The sequence below is a fragment of the Carettochelys insculpta genome, chromosome 4, assembly GCF_033958435.1.
Source record: "Carettochelys insculpta isolate YL-2023 chromosome 4, ASM3395843v1, whole genome shotgun sequence".
Classification (NCBI taxonomy): domain Eukaryota; kingdom Metazoa; phylum Chordata; order Testudines; family Carettochelyidae; genus Carettochelys; species Carettochelys insculpta.
Genome location: NC_134140.1, coordinates 101029856 through 101043840, shown reverse-complemented (window position 1 = coordinate 101043840; position 13985 = coordinate 101029856). Strand labels below are relative to the sequence as shown.

Here is a 13985-nt window from a genome sequence, read left to right as displayed (position 1 = left end):
AGTATGCTACTTAGGGCTTGAAATACCCATAGTGATAAGAGGGCTAAGGAGGCTGTCTGATTTGAAAAGTCACTTGTATCTCATTTTTTAAAATAATTCTTATCTGGTTCCCTACACTGTATAAATTCTAATTAAATATTGCAATACTGTTTTCTGTGCTAAAAACCTTTGTTATTGGTGATGTCCATAGCCAAATAGCTGAATGTATTTAACAAGTGTGGATAAAAGCTCTAAACTGTCAGCCATGTAATACTTTAGATGATGGCTGAAATTTGTATTTCTGTTCAAAGCAGTGTCTCTGATCTTGCTCACACAAAAATTGGAGAATGCAATAAAGCAGGGAAAAATTACTAAAGATTCTAAAAACTAGTGCCAACTTGTTACTTTGTAATATATCTTTAGATAGTTTGTCATATTGTGGGTTACGAATATTTAAATAATTTTGCATGAATGTTCATTTCTTATTTGCTTTTTTTTTTTCTTGCTTTCTCTTCAATCTTCATCTGTAGACTGGAGGATTTTCCTACATCTCCTACAAGCACAGCCAAACAAGAGTTTCTGTATGTCATGCTATTATGTTTAATAGACTTGCAGTTAACATCATGTTGTGTAGTTAAAGGCTGCATTTTTTTCTGTGTGAGTGTAGACAGTTGTTGCTTCATAACATTTTAGTTTAATAAGCAATAGAATCTAAATTAGCTAATATGGGCCACTAATTATATATTAAGAAAATTCATGGGTGAGTGTTCATTTAACAGTCTACTCTTTTGCCCAGTTGTATGCACTGCACAATATTTGCTGGATAACTAGACTGCTTTTAATGAGTGTTAAAGCCTGATTCTTTGGCTGTCCTTTATTTAGCTACTATTTGTTTTAATGTCCTTTATGTACTACTGTTTGTTTTAATGATATGAAATTCCAGGTAAGAGAGCAGGTGAATTAACCATTCTTAGCCCACTGTGACCACTGCAGTCACATAACTCTTTTATTTCACTGTGGACTCTGTCTTAACTTACCTTAATTGTTGCAGCAAATAATTAAATAATATTTGAAACTGTACATACGCACACTAGTTACTTTTAAAATAGTGTTCTAGTTAAAATGTATACCATTTCCCAATCCATTCCCCAAACTTCCACATGTACTTGGGACTCTCCACTAGTAGGTCTCCTCCCATACAGGAATGAGCTGTGTTGTCTTTATGTTCTCTTTCTCCCTGTCCCCTGCCCTCAGACCCAAAGAAGTTCTTCTGCAACTCCTGGAATTCAAACCAAGAAAAAAGATTGGGGCTGGGAAGTAGGGTAGTGGTCAGACTTGTAAGTTCCTGTCCTTCACTGATGCTGCAAAGCTAAGGACAGAAACGTAAATATGTCCAGACATTTTATTTTCCAAAACACCTACTTGTTTGTGTGGCGAACAGATGATGCTATTTTGATGGGTCCTGCACTTTTCCTTTGTGTGATAGGTCAAGGGCCATATCTTGTTGCCATTCTTGAATTTTGTGGGGTCCATTAGTGCCCTAGTGAAGAAGGGATGGAGAGCGAGGAAGGAGCCTGGACCCAGTCTCTGCTTGGGTCCCAGACCTAGGGCCCTGTCAATAGTGGCTAAGTGTTTGAAGCTGTGATTCTTTTCCCTAGCTAGCTCCTGTTCTGTCCCTTCAGCTTCTTTGGCTTCCACTCTATCCCCCTTTGAGCCCAGTTCCTCTGCACCTTTGTTCTACTTGAGCAGTGTTCTCCTTCCCCTGGTGCTCTGATTCTATGGTCAAAACAGTACTCCTCTAAACTACAGTCAACTCTCCTCTTTTCTGGTTAGTGAAGCCAGGTTTTTACTAGGTCTCTCGCAGGGCCTCAATTGGCATCAGGTGTTCTAATTAGCCCATTGTAATCTCTCCTCAGTCCACAGGGAATAAGGTTTCAGTCATCATGGAGCTTATATACCTCCCATCTGTCACTGTCTTGCTCTCTGGCCATGCTGCATTACAGTGGGGAGTCCCTTCTTTTCCACTTACAACCCCACGTACTTTTGTGGGGATTCTGGGGCAACTGCCGTAAGCAGAAGTCTGTGGGGTGATGGGTGGGGATAATGCAGTGGGATACAAGTATGGCACAGAGCCTCCATAAAGACAGCATATGGTCTTCTGCTATTTCTCCTTTCTAATCTCCCCCCATCCCCTCCCAAATTCTGTTAGGTTTGGAGATCTATCTCTATAGCTTGCTTGATGGGGCAAACCTTCCCTTCTTTTCCTCTTCCTTGTCCCACCCATTTCTTCCTCAGCACAGAGATACTGGTTCAGGAAGTACTGCAGAATGGAATCTCCCAGCAATTTTCTCAACTTTAGCTGACTTCCACAGATTGTCTCACAAAACTATGAGCTCCAGTTTGCCAAATCACCTTCCAGCTGTTCTCTTCTAGAATGACAATCTATAGAACTGATCCTATACCACAAAAATTACCACTTCAGTGAATTATTTGGTGAACAGCTGCAGTGTTTGATCAGTAATAGTTGAACAATATTGCATGAGTTCTACTGCTATTTGCACTTTTGGTTAGCTGTATAATGCATCCTAAGTATGAATAGGATGGTACTTAAGTGTTCAGAACACCTGTTTTCCATGCTGGTAGTATTCTAGAGCAGGCAGCTTGTCCTAAAGGATTTTAATTAAATGAAAAATTAAGTACTTGCCCCAAAAGCACAGGTAATCCAGTTGTTAGATGTAAAGGTAGTCTAGATTTGTGAGTTCTGAGCTTCCAGTGAAAAGCGGGTTTCTATCATTTAGTTTCATTACATTGGATTTGTATTTGTTTTTGTGATTTATTTTCTCTTTCTGATACATTGGCCTAAGCTTTTCATTAACTTATATTAGAAATGTTGAACATGTTCCAGCACCAAGACAGGGTATGTATTCAACTGTTGATTTTAAACAGGGATTTTTTTTTTAAATCCTGGTATCTGTGAAGGTTTTAGTGTTGAGTATGATACTTTGTTTTTCAAATTGTGTAGTGGATGATTATGTGGGTTTCTTGGCACAGGTTGTGGAAACTCCTTCAGTGTTCTTTCATGCTGAGAATTGCACTGAATTTGATTGAACAGCTAGTTGAGTCAATATATTCTGAACTGAGCACAGACTCACTTCATCAGATGCTGGTCTTGGAAATCTGCAGGGCCAGGTATAAATAAGCCAGAGCAAGGGTGGGGATAACAAGGTTAGCTCAGTCAGCAAGGGTGAAGCTTACTACCAGCAATAGATCTGGAGGTGTGAACACCAAGGGAGGGGAAGCTGCTTCTATATTTAGCCAGCCATTCGCAGTCTTTGTTTAAGCCAGAGCTGAGAGCGTCGAATTTGCAAATGAATTGTAGCTCAGAAATTTCTCTTTGGAGTCTGGTCCTGAAATTTCTTTGCTGTAGGATAGCTGCTTTTAAGTGTTCTACCGTGTGGCCTGGGAGATTGAAGTGCTCTCCTACGGGTTTTTGTATATTGCCATTTCTGATATCTGATTTGTGTGCGTTTATTCTTTTACGTGGAGACTGTCCAGTTTGTCTGATGTATATAGCAGAGGGGGCATTGCTGGCACATGATGGCATAAATTATATTGGTAGATGTGCAGCTGAATGAACCCATGATGGTGTGGCTGATCTGGTTAAGTCCTGTAATGGTGTTGCTGGTGTAGATATGTGGGCAGAGCTGGCAACGAGGTTTGTTGCATGGATGGGTCCCTGAGTTAGAGTGACTGTGGTGCAGTGTATAGTTGCTGGTTAGGATTTGCTTCAGGTTGTCACGTTGTCTGTGGGCAAGGACTGGTCTGCCTCCCAAGGCCTGTGAAAGTGGGGGGTCATTGTCCAGGATGGGTTGTAAATCCCTGATGATGCGCTGTAGAGGTTTTAGCTGAGGACTGTAGGTGATGGCTAGTGGTGTTCTGTTGGTTTCTCTCTTGGGCTTGTCCTGTAGTAAGAGGCTTCGTGGCACACATCTGGCTCTGTTGATCTGTTTTTTCACTTCCTCAGGTGGGTATTGCAGTTTCAAGAATGCTTGGTAGAGATCCTGTAGGTGTTTGTCTCTGTCGGAGGGGTTGGAGCAAATGCGGTCATATCTTAGTGCTTGGCTGTAGACAATGGATCGTGTGGTGTGTCTGGGATGGAAGCTGGAGGCATGAAGGTAGGCATAGCGGTCAGTGGGTTTACGGTACAGGGTGGTATTGATGTGGCCATCGTGTATTAGCACCGTGGTGTGCAGGAAGTGGATCTGCTGCGTGGACTGTTCCAGGCTGAGGTTGATGTTGGGGTGAAAGTTGTTGAAGTCCCGGTGGAATTCCTCCAGAGTCTCGTTCCCATGGGTCCAGATGATGAAGATGTCATCAATGTAGCGTAAGTAGAGACGGGGTGTTAGTGGACGAGAGCTAACGAAGCGCTGTTCCAGGTCAGCCATGAAAATATTGGCATATTGCGGGGCCATGCGGGTACCCGTAGCTGTGCCGCTGATTTGAAGGTATATATCGTCTCCAAATCAGATCAGCCACACCATCATGGGTTCATTCAGCTGCACATCTACCAATATAATTTATGCCATCATGTGCCAGCAATGCCCCCTCTGCTATATACATCGGACAAACTGGACAGTCTCTACGTAAAAGAATAAATGTACACAAATCAGATATCAGAAATGGCAATATACAAAAACCCATAGGAGAGCACTTCAGTCTCCCAGGCCACACAATAGCAGACCTAAAAGTAGCTATCCTACAGCAAAGAAATTTCAGGACCAGACTCCAAAGAGAAATTTCTGAGCTACAATTCATCTGGAAATTCGACGCCCTCAGCTCAGGCTTAAACAAAGACTGTGAATGGCTGGCTAAATACAGAAGCAGCTTCCCCTCCCTTGGTGTTCACACCTCCAGATCAACTGCTGGTAGTAAGCCTCACCCTTGCTGACTGAGCTAACCTTGTTATCCCCAGCCTTGCTCTGGCTTATTTATACCTGGCCCTGCAGATTTCCAAGACCAGCATCTGATGAAGTGAGTCTGTGCTCACGAAAGCTCATGCTCAGAACTTTTCTGTTAGTCTATAAGGTGCCACAGGACCCTTCGTTGCTGGTACAGATCCAGACTAACACGGCTACCCCTCCGATACTTATTCACACGCTGTCCCTGCTCCTCACGCACATTTCCAGAGCTGGGATGCTGTGAATCAGCTGTTCATGGCATTCCAGTTCTAGGTGGGATGGAGAGGAACAAGGATAAAGTGTGAATCAAGCTATTTGTAGTGCTCTGATGGTGGGAGGAAAGGGGTGGTTTAGGAAGTGGGGGGCTCCAGTGCCTGGCTTTGTGAGAGGTGCTTGAGGGAGGGGGACAGCTGGGGAGGGGCTCAGGTTGCAGGATGCCCACCACTGTCTTAGAGGAAAGTGCAGCTCAAATAAACTCAACTAAAAGTTAAAAATGTTGTTCCATACTAACAGCAAACTATTTTGTTAACATATTTCCTCCTCTTATAGTCCTGTCGTATTTATTAAACCCTGACAATGTATGCCGGCGGTCCGCAACCTATCTGAGGCAGAGTGCTAAAATTTGACCTTTTTAATCTGTGTGTGTGGTCCAAGTGGCAGTGATACTTTTTAAAGTCTCTAATAGTTGGACTTACAACAGGTTCATTAATAAATAAATTAAAATGTAGAACTTTACTGCTTAGGTGATGGTTGGTAGCATTAGCTGATCTTTTGTTAATCTACAGGTGGCATTGCTTTGAGCAAGCTCCGAGCAGCATGGGGCAGGAGGGGCCAAGCTGAGCTCATGCCTCACATGCCGATGAAAATCAGCTCATGTGCCACTCTTGGCACCCATGCCGGAAGTTGCTGACCGGTGGTGTATGCCATAGTACTTGAAATCTTCTCTGAGTAAAATTCCAGTAACTGATCTCAGATATGAGAAATAGTCATGAGTTTTTGTTCATTATAGCATGATTATTGAAGATGAAGAAAAACACTGTTAGAATTACAAACACACAGCACAGTTGTGTTGCTTGACATGATAGTAGTTTGAAAATTATATTTGTGAGGTTAGGGCCACTTGAACTTGAATTTTCCTACGAGAAATCAATTTACTTGCTACGTTACCTACAACTTGATACAGAACTCTGTCAGGTAGTCTAGTAGGTAAAATAGTCTGAGTAGCTGTCACTATAAAAGATTGTTTACAATTCTTGAGGAAAAATGAGGATGAAATAGTTGATATAGAGTCACAATTGTGTTCATTGTGTCTGCAGTGGGTGTATGCAAGCTACTGTGTGTAATCACAAATTATCTAACATTTCATTCTTACAGTAGTTGAACAGACATTTTGCCATGCATGCCTTATAAGTTTGTTAAATGTAAAAAAACTGCATAAACTGGATGGTTGTTGCTTATACAGCATGTACTGCTTCTGTGTGTGTAAATGGAAGGTGATAAGTAGGCATGTATGCAGTTCATAAATTGCTAATACAAATGTGTTCATCATAGCATATGATACTCCAACTAATTTGTTGGAAGCTATATGCAGGTAAATATTTTGAGAAAATGTGCAAATAAATCCTCTTTTGTTGTTTGGTAGAACTGTAGTGAAATGCAGTATTGCCAAATCACAGGCTCTTTATAGTGCCCAAAGAGGACTGAAAACAAATAATGCTGCAGTGTTGAAAGTAGGAGCTATCAGCATCAATATTCCTCAGCACCCTGCCACTTTACATAGCATGATGGTGCGCAGTTCTCACCAGCTTTCCAAACAAATTTCAGACCTCATCAGGCAACCATCAACAGCGTAAGTTTTGCTTTATTTGCCGTCCTGTATGGACCTATCTTATTTTCTGTTCTCTTGTGGGCTCATGTTGCTCTTTGAATAAACGTGGGAGAATCAGGCCAATAATGTAAAATGAATACATTAGAATATGTAATAGTTGTTTTGGTATCTCTTCTTCTAAATAGCCCACAGCCTACAAAAGAAGATGTTGCAACTCCATTGCCCTCTGAAAAGACCCCAACAAGTGTTAATCAGACTCCAGTTGAAACCAATGAATTTCCACAGCTGCCAGAAGGCTTAGAGAAGAAACCCATAGTTCTTAAATTCAGTGCCATGATAGATGGTATAGCTATTGGAGCAGCACTCTTGCCATCTCTAAAAGCAGAATACAAGATGGGAAGAATGAGAAGTCATGGAATGACAGGTAAACATAGGCACTAACTCCATGGTCTCTCCAGGGGAGGAACACGTACAGAAAAAAAATAGCAGGTGCTTAATACTGACTGGTAGCCAGGCTCATCTTCCTCCTCCTGGTATTCCTGCTCATTGGCAGTCCTACCAATCAATTCCTCCCCTTCCATCCCAGTGCCTCTCAGACCTTCTTCTAAATGCCTGCCTAGCTCCCCTCTCTGTGGGAAGTTCCAACCCTGGAGGTGCCTGCAGTTGGAGGAAACTTGTGGAGGTGGCTCAGATATCCCCCTCCATGGAGTGTCAGAGAGCTCTTAGCTGTGAGTCCATGCTGGTCTGGGGAGGGACAGGACTTGTCCTCCCTTGGGTGGTTTCTTTGGAGGTGGGGTGGAGGGCAGAGATCAAACCTACTTCTGGGTACCTTTTGGGTTGGGATCCCTCCTCGTTACATCAGTCTGAAATTTCAGATGTAAACAGCTAAAGACATGAAATGGACTAATTTCGAAAACCTTCTGGCCATAAAATAGATCAGAATGGACCGTGAGTTTGGAAGGGCCCTACACATAGCCATAGATATGCACAGTGGAGCCAAATCACTACCAGTACAAGGTACTGCCATTTGCATTCTCCACAGCACCAAGGAGTGGTAATATATAGAGTTTTTGTGGTCCCTGATGAGTTGAAACTGTTATGAATTGATGAGGTTGTGTTAAGTTTATCTTCATAGGTTATTAGTACAGATACAGAGTTGTATTGTTTGTCTAACTTAACTATGCATTTACATAATTTCAAATGTTTGGGTTTTTAAAAAAGTCTACTTAGATTAGAAACCCAAGAAATTCAGGATTATTTTTCATTGTGCTTACATTACTGTGCTCTCAACTTTAACTCCAGTTTGAGCTTTTATTTTGGTTTCAGGAATTTCCTTAACTTTTTCAAATTTGAAATATTTGTTCTTTCTGGGCATATGCACACTCACGACACGCTTTTTTCTTTCTTTAACAGGTGCTCAAACGAGGTTTACATTTGAGCTTCCAAATCACAGGTTGCGGTTCACATCAAAAGTTTCTGCCACTGACATGTCTACCATTCCTCCTTCAGCAAGTCTTAACCTTCCTCCTGTTACCATGTCAGGGAAATATGTAATGGAGGAACATGACACCTACTCAGATCAAATATGGAGTATAGATGAATTACCTACTAAACAAGGCTATTACCTACAAGGGAACTATTTACGTTGCGTGGCTGAGGTAGGCATTGAAGACAGCCAGTTTCTTTAAGTTACTTCAGTTAAGTTTTTAATACAGTATTTTTATATATGCATGTTTGGCATGTTCCTTAGAACTCACTGGTTGATGTTTGCTGTCACATTTGAGGCTTCTGGTGATCTGTATGCGCCTCAAAGAACTGCAGCCTGTTGCTGATCTTTTTGTACTTCCCAATATAGCCTTCACTACTTTCTGCTTCAGGACAGAGCTTACTAAAGGAGAGATTAAACTGTAGTCTGAAATATTCTAAGTGCATAGAAGAGGCTCTGATTGCCAACACAATTGTGTTTCTATTTTCCATTTAAATTTGACTAATTTTAGGAAGTATTTACATTTAAAGTTTTTTGCAAACTTGTTTTTATAAATAAAAGAATACCAAGCAATAACAGTTCTTAAAAAATTCATAATGTACAACTATATGCTTTAAGACGTGTTCAGAATTCAGAGTTAATAACTAGGTTTATCAGGTATTTTGTTCTATAGCATTTAGAATAAGGGACTTTGGGAGTCAGGACATGTGGCTTCTGCTCCCAGTTCTGTGAAAGATTTACTGTAAGATGATAAGCAATTCATTTGAATTACACGTGCCTTAGTTAAGATCTCTGAAAAGCTGGTAAGATTATCCCTACCACTTGGGCATGCCAGAATCTGAATGAATTTTGCAATTCTTTGTTGTTAACTCAATACTGGTATTTTGCCTATGCTCCCATGATATTAATCGACATAATGCACTTTTCCCCTTAGGTACTGGCACTCTCAATCAAAAAGTAAACTTGAGAAAATTTTTCCATATACAGTGGCCACAAGTAAAAACAAATCTGTTTACTAACAGTAATTACATCAGTGTATCTGAGATTACGCACCATTGTTATGCTGTATTCTGATGCAGTCAGTATTTAAAACAGTGTTGCATTTACCAGTCCTATTAAACCCATACTTTTAAAATATCATATTTCATCATATTTTCGGCAGGTTGGTTCCTTTGAGCATAATCTCACAACTGACCTTCTAAATCATCTAGTGTTTGTACAGAAAGTGTTCATGAAGGAAGTCAATGAAGTCATACAGAAGGTGTCAGGTAAGATGATCTGCTTGAGGATTTCACTTGACTTTAAAGACTTCTTGATATTACCTAACATATCTACAATCTCTCTTCTTCCCATGTATCAGTTTCTTATATTACCAAGAGCACCACCATTTTCTGGTTCTACTGTAGCACAGAAGTTGTTACGAAGGCCAGCAACACAGGATTCAAAGAAGTTTGATTAGGTAGAATTGTGGCTTTGGAGAACATTGTGGGTGAGATTTAGTCTCTTTCTTGAGTTCGCTGGAGCGTCTGTGTTACATACGGGAACTCTGTACAAGGTGCTGGTCATTAAGGCTATGGTTACACTACAGCAATCTGTCGATGCAAGTCATTCTTGGAAGAGATTTCCTGACAAAACTTCTCTCAACAGAGTGTGGCCACACACAAAAGCCAATCAGAATAGTGCTCTAGTCTGTCAACAGAGCAGCCGTATTGCCCAGCTGCTCTCTCCACAAAACAGGCACCTGGAAGCACAACAGACAGGGCTGTCCATTGTTCTGGATGCCCTGTCTGTCAAGAGAAGGCCCCCGAGAGTGTCTACACAGCTTTTTTGTCAACAAGATTGTGTCGACAGCAGCATTACGCCTCATGGCTGAGAGGCAGACTGCTTTGGGTGAATGTGCTGGACTTTGTCAACATGCTGTCAACAAAACCCATTTTGTGTGTGGCCGCTCTGTGAATTTTGTCAGCAAAAGCGGGGTTTTACCAACAAAACCCCTTAGTGTAACCATAGCCTCTGTGAAAAAGTAATTCTACTAAACATTCCACTGCACCGTTAGTGTCTGTCTCCAACATTGCTTCCTGTCCAGTCAGATCAGCTTACAGCTTTTTGAAAGTTTGCAAGAGAAGAATAGCATTCACTATAAAAAGGTAGTGGAGGATTTTTGCAAAGCTGTGTGGATTGACATTTGAGCAGGGTAGAATGGTAAAATTTGTCATTTGTTGTTTGTGGTAGGGTGGGTAGACAAATAATTCAGCACCATATTTGATTCTTATTATATAAAATATTTATTAAATTATATTTATTGGGTAACAAATGTACTAAAACAGGTCCTTAAACTGGCATAGCTCTGTTGACCTTGAGCTATTCCGATTTACCAACTGAGAGCTCTAGCATAGTAAATGAATGGCAAATGTTAATGGGTACATGTGACTATACTTTTGGAATGGCCAAGTTTTGGCAAAAAGTGAAGGTTCAGCAGCATCAAAACATTTAGCAACTTTGTGTTGATTTTTGCCGAATTGCTTCAAACAAACAATAAAAAACTGAAAAATCTAAATGTCATTTTGACATATTCAGAATGAAATAATTTCATTTGTATTTGCATTCTTGTTTTGAACCTTCCCTTAATTTTATTTTTAAATGAACGTGAACATCCTCAGTATTGCAATAAATAATTCTGTTCATCCCAAGACTTTTTACATTTTTCGAAATTGTGAGCTTTAAAAAAAATTTAGCCTATTTCTGTTGATCAACAAAGTTGAGAAAGGATATAAAAAAGTTAGAGAAAATCAGATCGTCTGCAAGCACTAACACCAAGTCAATTTAAAATGTAAAAAATGCTATCCTTCTATATAAATATTTTAAATTCGAATGATGGCCTCTTTGGGGTAATAGAGGCTTAAAAAATGGAATTGCTTGGGAGGTTGAATTCTTGTTGCTACTCCAGTAGTAACCCCTTCTTGTCAACGGTGGTAAAATATTGATAGACTCTATAAAAGATACCATTTTGTCCTGATTTGAAAGTGATTGTTTCTTCTGTTTATGGACAGAAGTATATGTGGTATATGAGGTGGGAAGGAGGAACACCAAACAAAGTATAAAAAAAGTGTTCCAAAGGACACTGAAAGGTTTGCAGATGACTTCTTCAAACTCGCTCTAAAATAACTGTTGTTTTTTAATTCACATTTTTGCATGCTGCTCAATAAATTTGGTCAAGTGGTTGTCTAAAGGAAAGCTTAATTTCAAGCATGATCAAGTTAGCAATTGACAACAAAATAAGAAGGGTAAAAAATATACAGAGGACTTCATTTGACTCACAGATGAAGTGGGATGTGATTCACCTCTAACAAATGGCAATCCCTACATAGAAGGGAGGGAATAGAGCTCAGTGTAGAATGGATGTAATCATCAAGGGGAGAACTACTAGCAATGTGTGACTATATTTTTGAAGTACGTGGCTGCTGTAGTAAAAACTACATAATTGAAATACCGTTGCAAAAACAGTGTAAGCCAAACTTAGTTTTTCAAATAGCCTAAAAAACTAGGGAGCTAGTCTTGCCATTCTTAGAACCCCAGTGTAACCACATCTGGAGTGCTACACGCAGCTGTAATCAGTAGAGCTGGGTGGTATTTTTAACCTGACAATTTTATTGAAGTAAAGCTTATTTTTCCAGAGTTTGAAAGAAATAACGTGACTTAATCTGACATGAACCAACAGTAAAGAAATCTAAAAGCGAGTGACTATACATAAATTAGATTAATACTTCTTGTAGAGAAAAGTTTAAGGAAAATACATCTTACTAGAACATTACTTAATTTCATAAGACATTGGCTTAAATTGAAGAAAGCTAGAGATATTAACTACATTAATAATTGGAATATGGGTAGAGAAGCATTCTGAGTAAAGACAAGTTCAAAAGTTTAATATGCAAATGACATAGAAGATTTTCCTAATGTGAGTAAATGAAGAATTGATGAAAAAAGACAAATAAGAGACCTTCATGGGGGGGGAGGGGAAGGAAGAAGAGTTAAATAAATAAAATCTAAGTCATTTGTTGAAGGCTTGAGAGGCATGATAAAAAGCCAAAGTAGAAGCATCTGGAGGATAAAAGGAATTGAAGATCCATAAATGGATTTAGAAGGGTTGTGTGCTTGTGAAAATAATTTTACAAAAAAGAGCTAAATGAAGAGTACAAAGGAGCTGAAATTTACAAATCTCTGTTTTAATGTACTTTTTAGACATTTTAAATAAAGAAACCTGTAAGGAAAATGGTCCTTATTCTTAGCTAAATTCAGTCCACAACAGGTGCTGCAGGTAAAGAGCAACTCTTTGTGAAGCAAGTAATACCTTTTATCTGCAAGTACAACTTGTTCTGTGGATGTCATTTGGAGAGCTGGAAACATCTCTGTCCATTTTAGACTGCTCCTCCCTCCCCCACCTTTATGTGATGGGAATAGGCAAAAGATATGTTACTCTCTAGTGGTGCATCATTAGCAGTGCTATCCCATGAGCTGAGAATATACCCCAAGTAGCAATTATTCACCTGAATCTTCCATCTTCATGCCTAATACATTTCTTTGATGCAGGACTGTTTTCTAAAGGTTGGTGAAATTCAGTGAGTCACATGTAAAGATAAAATTTCTTTCTGTATTGTATGAAAAATGCTCTTTGTTTAAAACACTGAAAATGCAATGTTTAACATGTGCAGGAGGGGAGCAGCCAATTCCTCTTTGGAATGAACATGATGGGACAACAGATGGAGAGAAGCCTAAAATTCTCCTTTACTCCTTGAGCCTACAGTTTAAGGTAGTTATATGATCAACAATCCATTGCCAATAGTTGAATGTTTTTTTTTTAATAATTACAGTTAACATGTATCAGAGGGGTACCCATGTTAGTCTGTATCTGCAAGAACAATGAGAAGGTCTGTGGCACCTTATAGACTAACTTTTTGAAGCATAAACTGACGAAGTGGGTCTTTGCCCACAAAAGCTTACACTCCAAAAAATCTATCTGTAAGGTGCCACAGAACTTCTCATTGTTTTTACAGTTAACATGGACAGTCGCAGGAACCAAACAAATCAAGCACTTCACTGAGATGGTCACACCTGAAATGTCAGATGACAGTCAGTTTAGTGTTAGGCAAGGATAGAAATCTCCACAAATTAGCTAGTGATAATTTTATGGTCTTTTTTTAAATGTCCTACATGCCATGCAAAGGGTTTTAGGAAAAAAAATTTGTTTCATATTTAAGAATATTTTCCCTTCCTTTCCTGTTTCATCTTCTAAGAATTTTTTTAACCAGTAATGACTTCGAAGCAAATCCTAAATAACTTTTTTTCATTGTTTCTAGGGAATTCAAGTGACAGCCACAACTCCATCAATGAGGGCTGTGAGATTTGAAACTGGATTGATAGAACTTGAGCTCTCAAACCGAATACAAACCAAAGCAATGCCTGGGAGTAGTAGCTACCTTAAACTGTTCGGTAAATGCCAAGTGGATCTGAATCTGGCATTGGGACAAATTGTTAAACATCAGGTTAGTTGACAGCAACTCTGTAATTGTTTGGAAAGCCTGGTAGCAATAATTCTATCTTCTTTCAAAGACAAATACCTGCTGTTTTCAGAAACAACATAACCAAGCCCTCTAATCTTACTCTGCAAGGGTATGCCTAGTTTGATTTATTTAGATCTCTATTTGGAAATATTTGAAACAATTGCTTTAGACTGTAT

The 13985-nt window shown here is 39.6% G+C and overlaps 1 protein-coding gene across 12 annotated transcripts in view; it reads left to right on the top strand.

The window, feature by feature from the left end:
• Positions 1–13985, top strand: part of BLTP1 (bridge-like lipid transfer protein family member 1) — a 206547-nt gene that overhangs the window by 136723 nt on the left and 55839 nt on the right. For 11 of the 12 annotated variants that reach the window (XM_074993360.1, XM_074993364.1, XM_074993363.1 and 8 more), the window contains 7 exons: positions 510–560; positions 6580–6786; positions 6951–7189; positions 8179–8423; positions 9414–9519; positions 12961–13058; positions 13606–13791. In XM_074993360.1, the coding sequence (XP_074849461.1) occupies positions 510–560; positions 6580–6786; positions 6951–7189; positions 8179–8423; positions 9414–9519; positions 12961–13058; positions 13606–13791 (1132 nt within the window). The remainder of the gene's footprint in view (positions 1–509; positions 561–6579; positions 6787–6950; positions 7190–8178; positions 8424–9413; positions 9520–12960; positions 13059–13605; positions 13792–13985) is intronic. The other variant, XM_074993362.1, reaches the window with a different exon arrangement.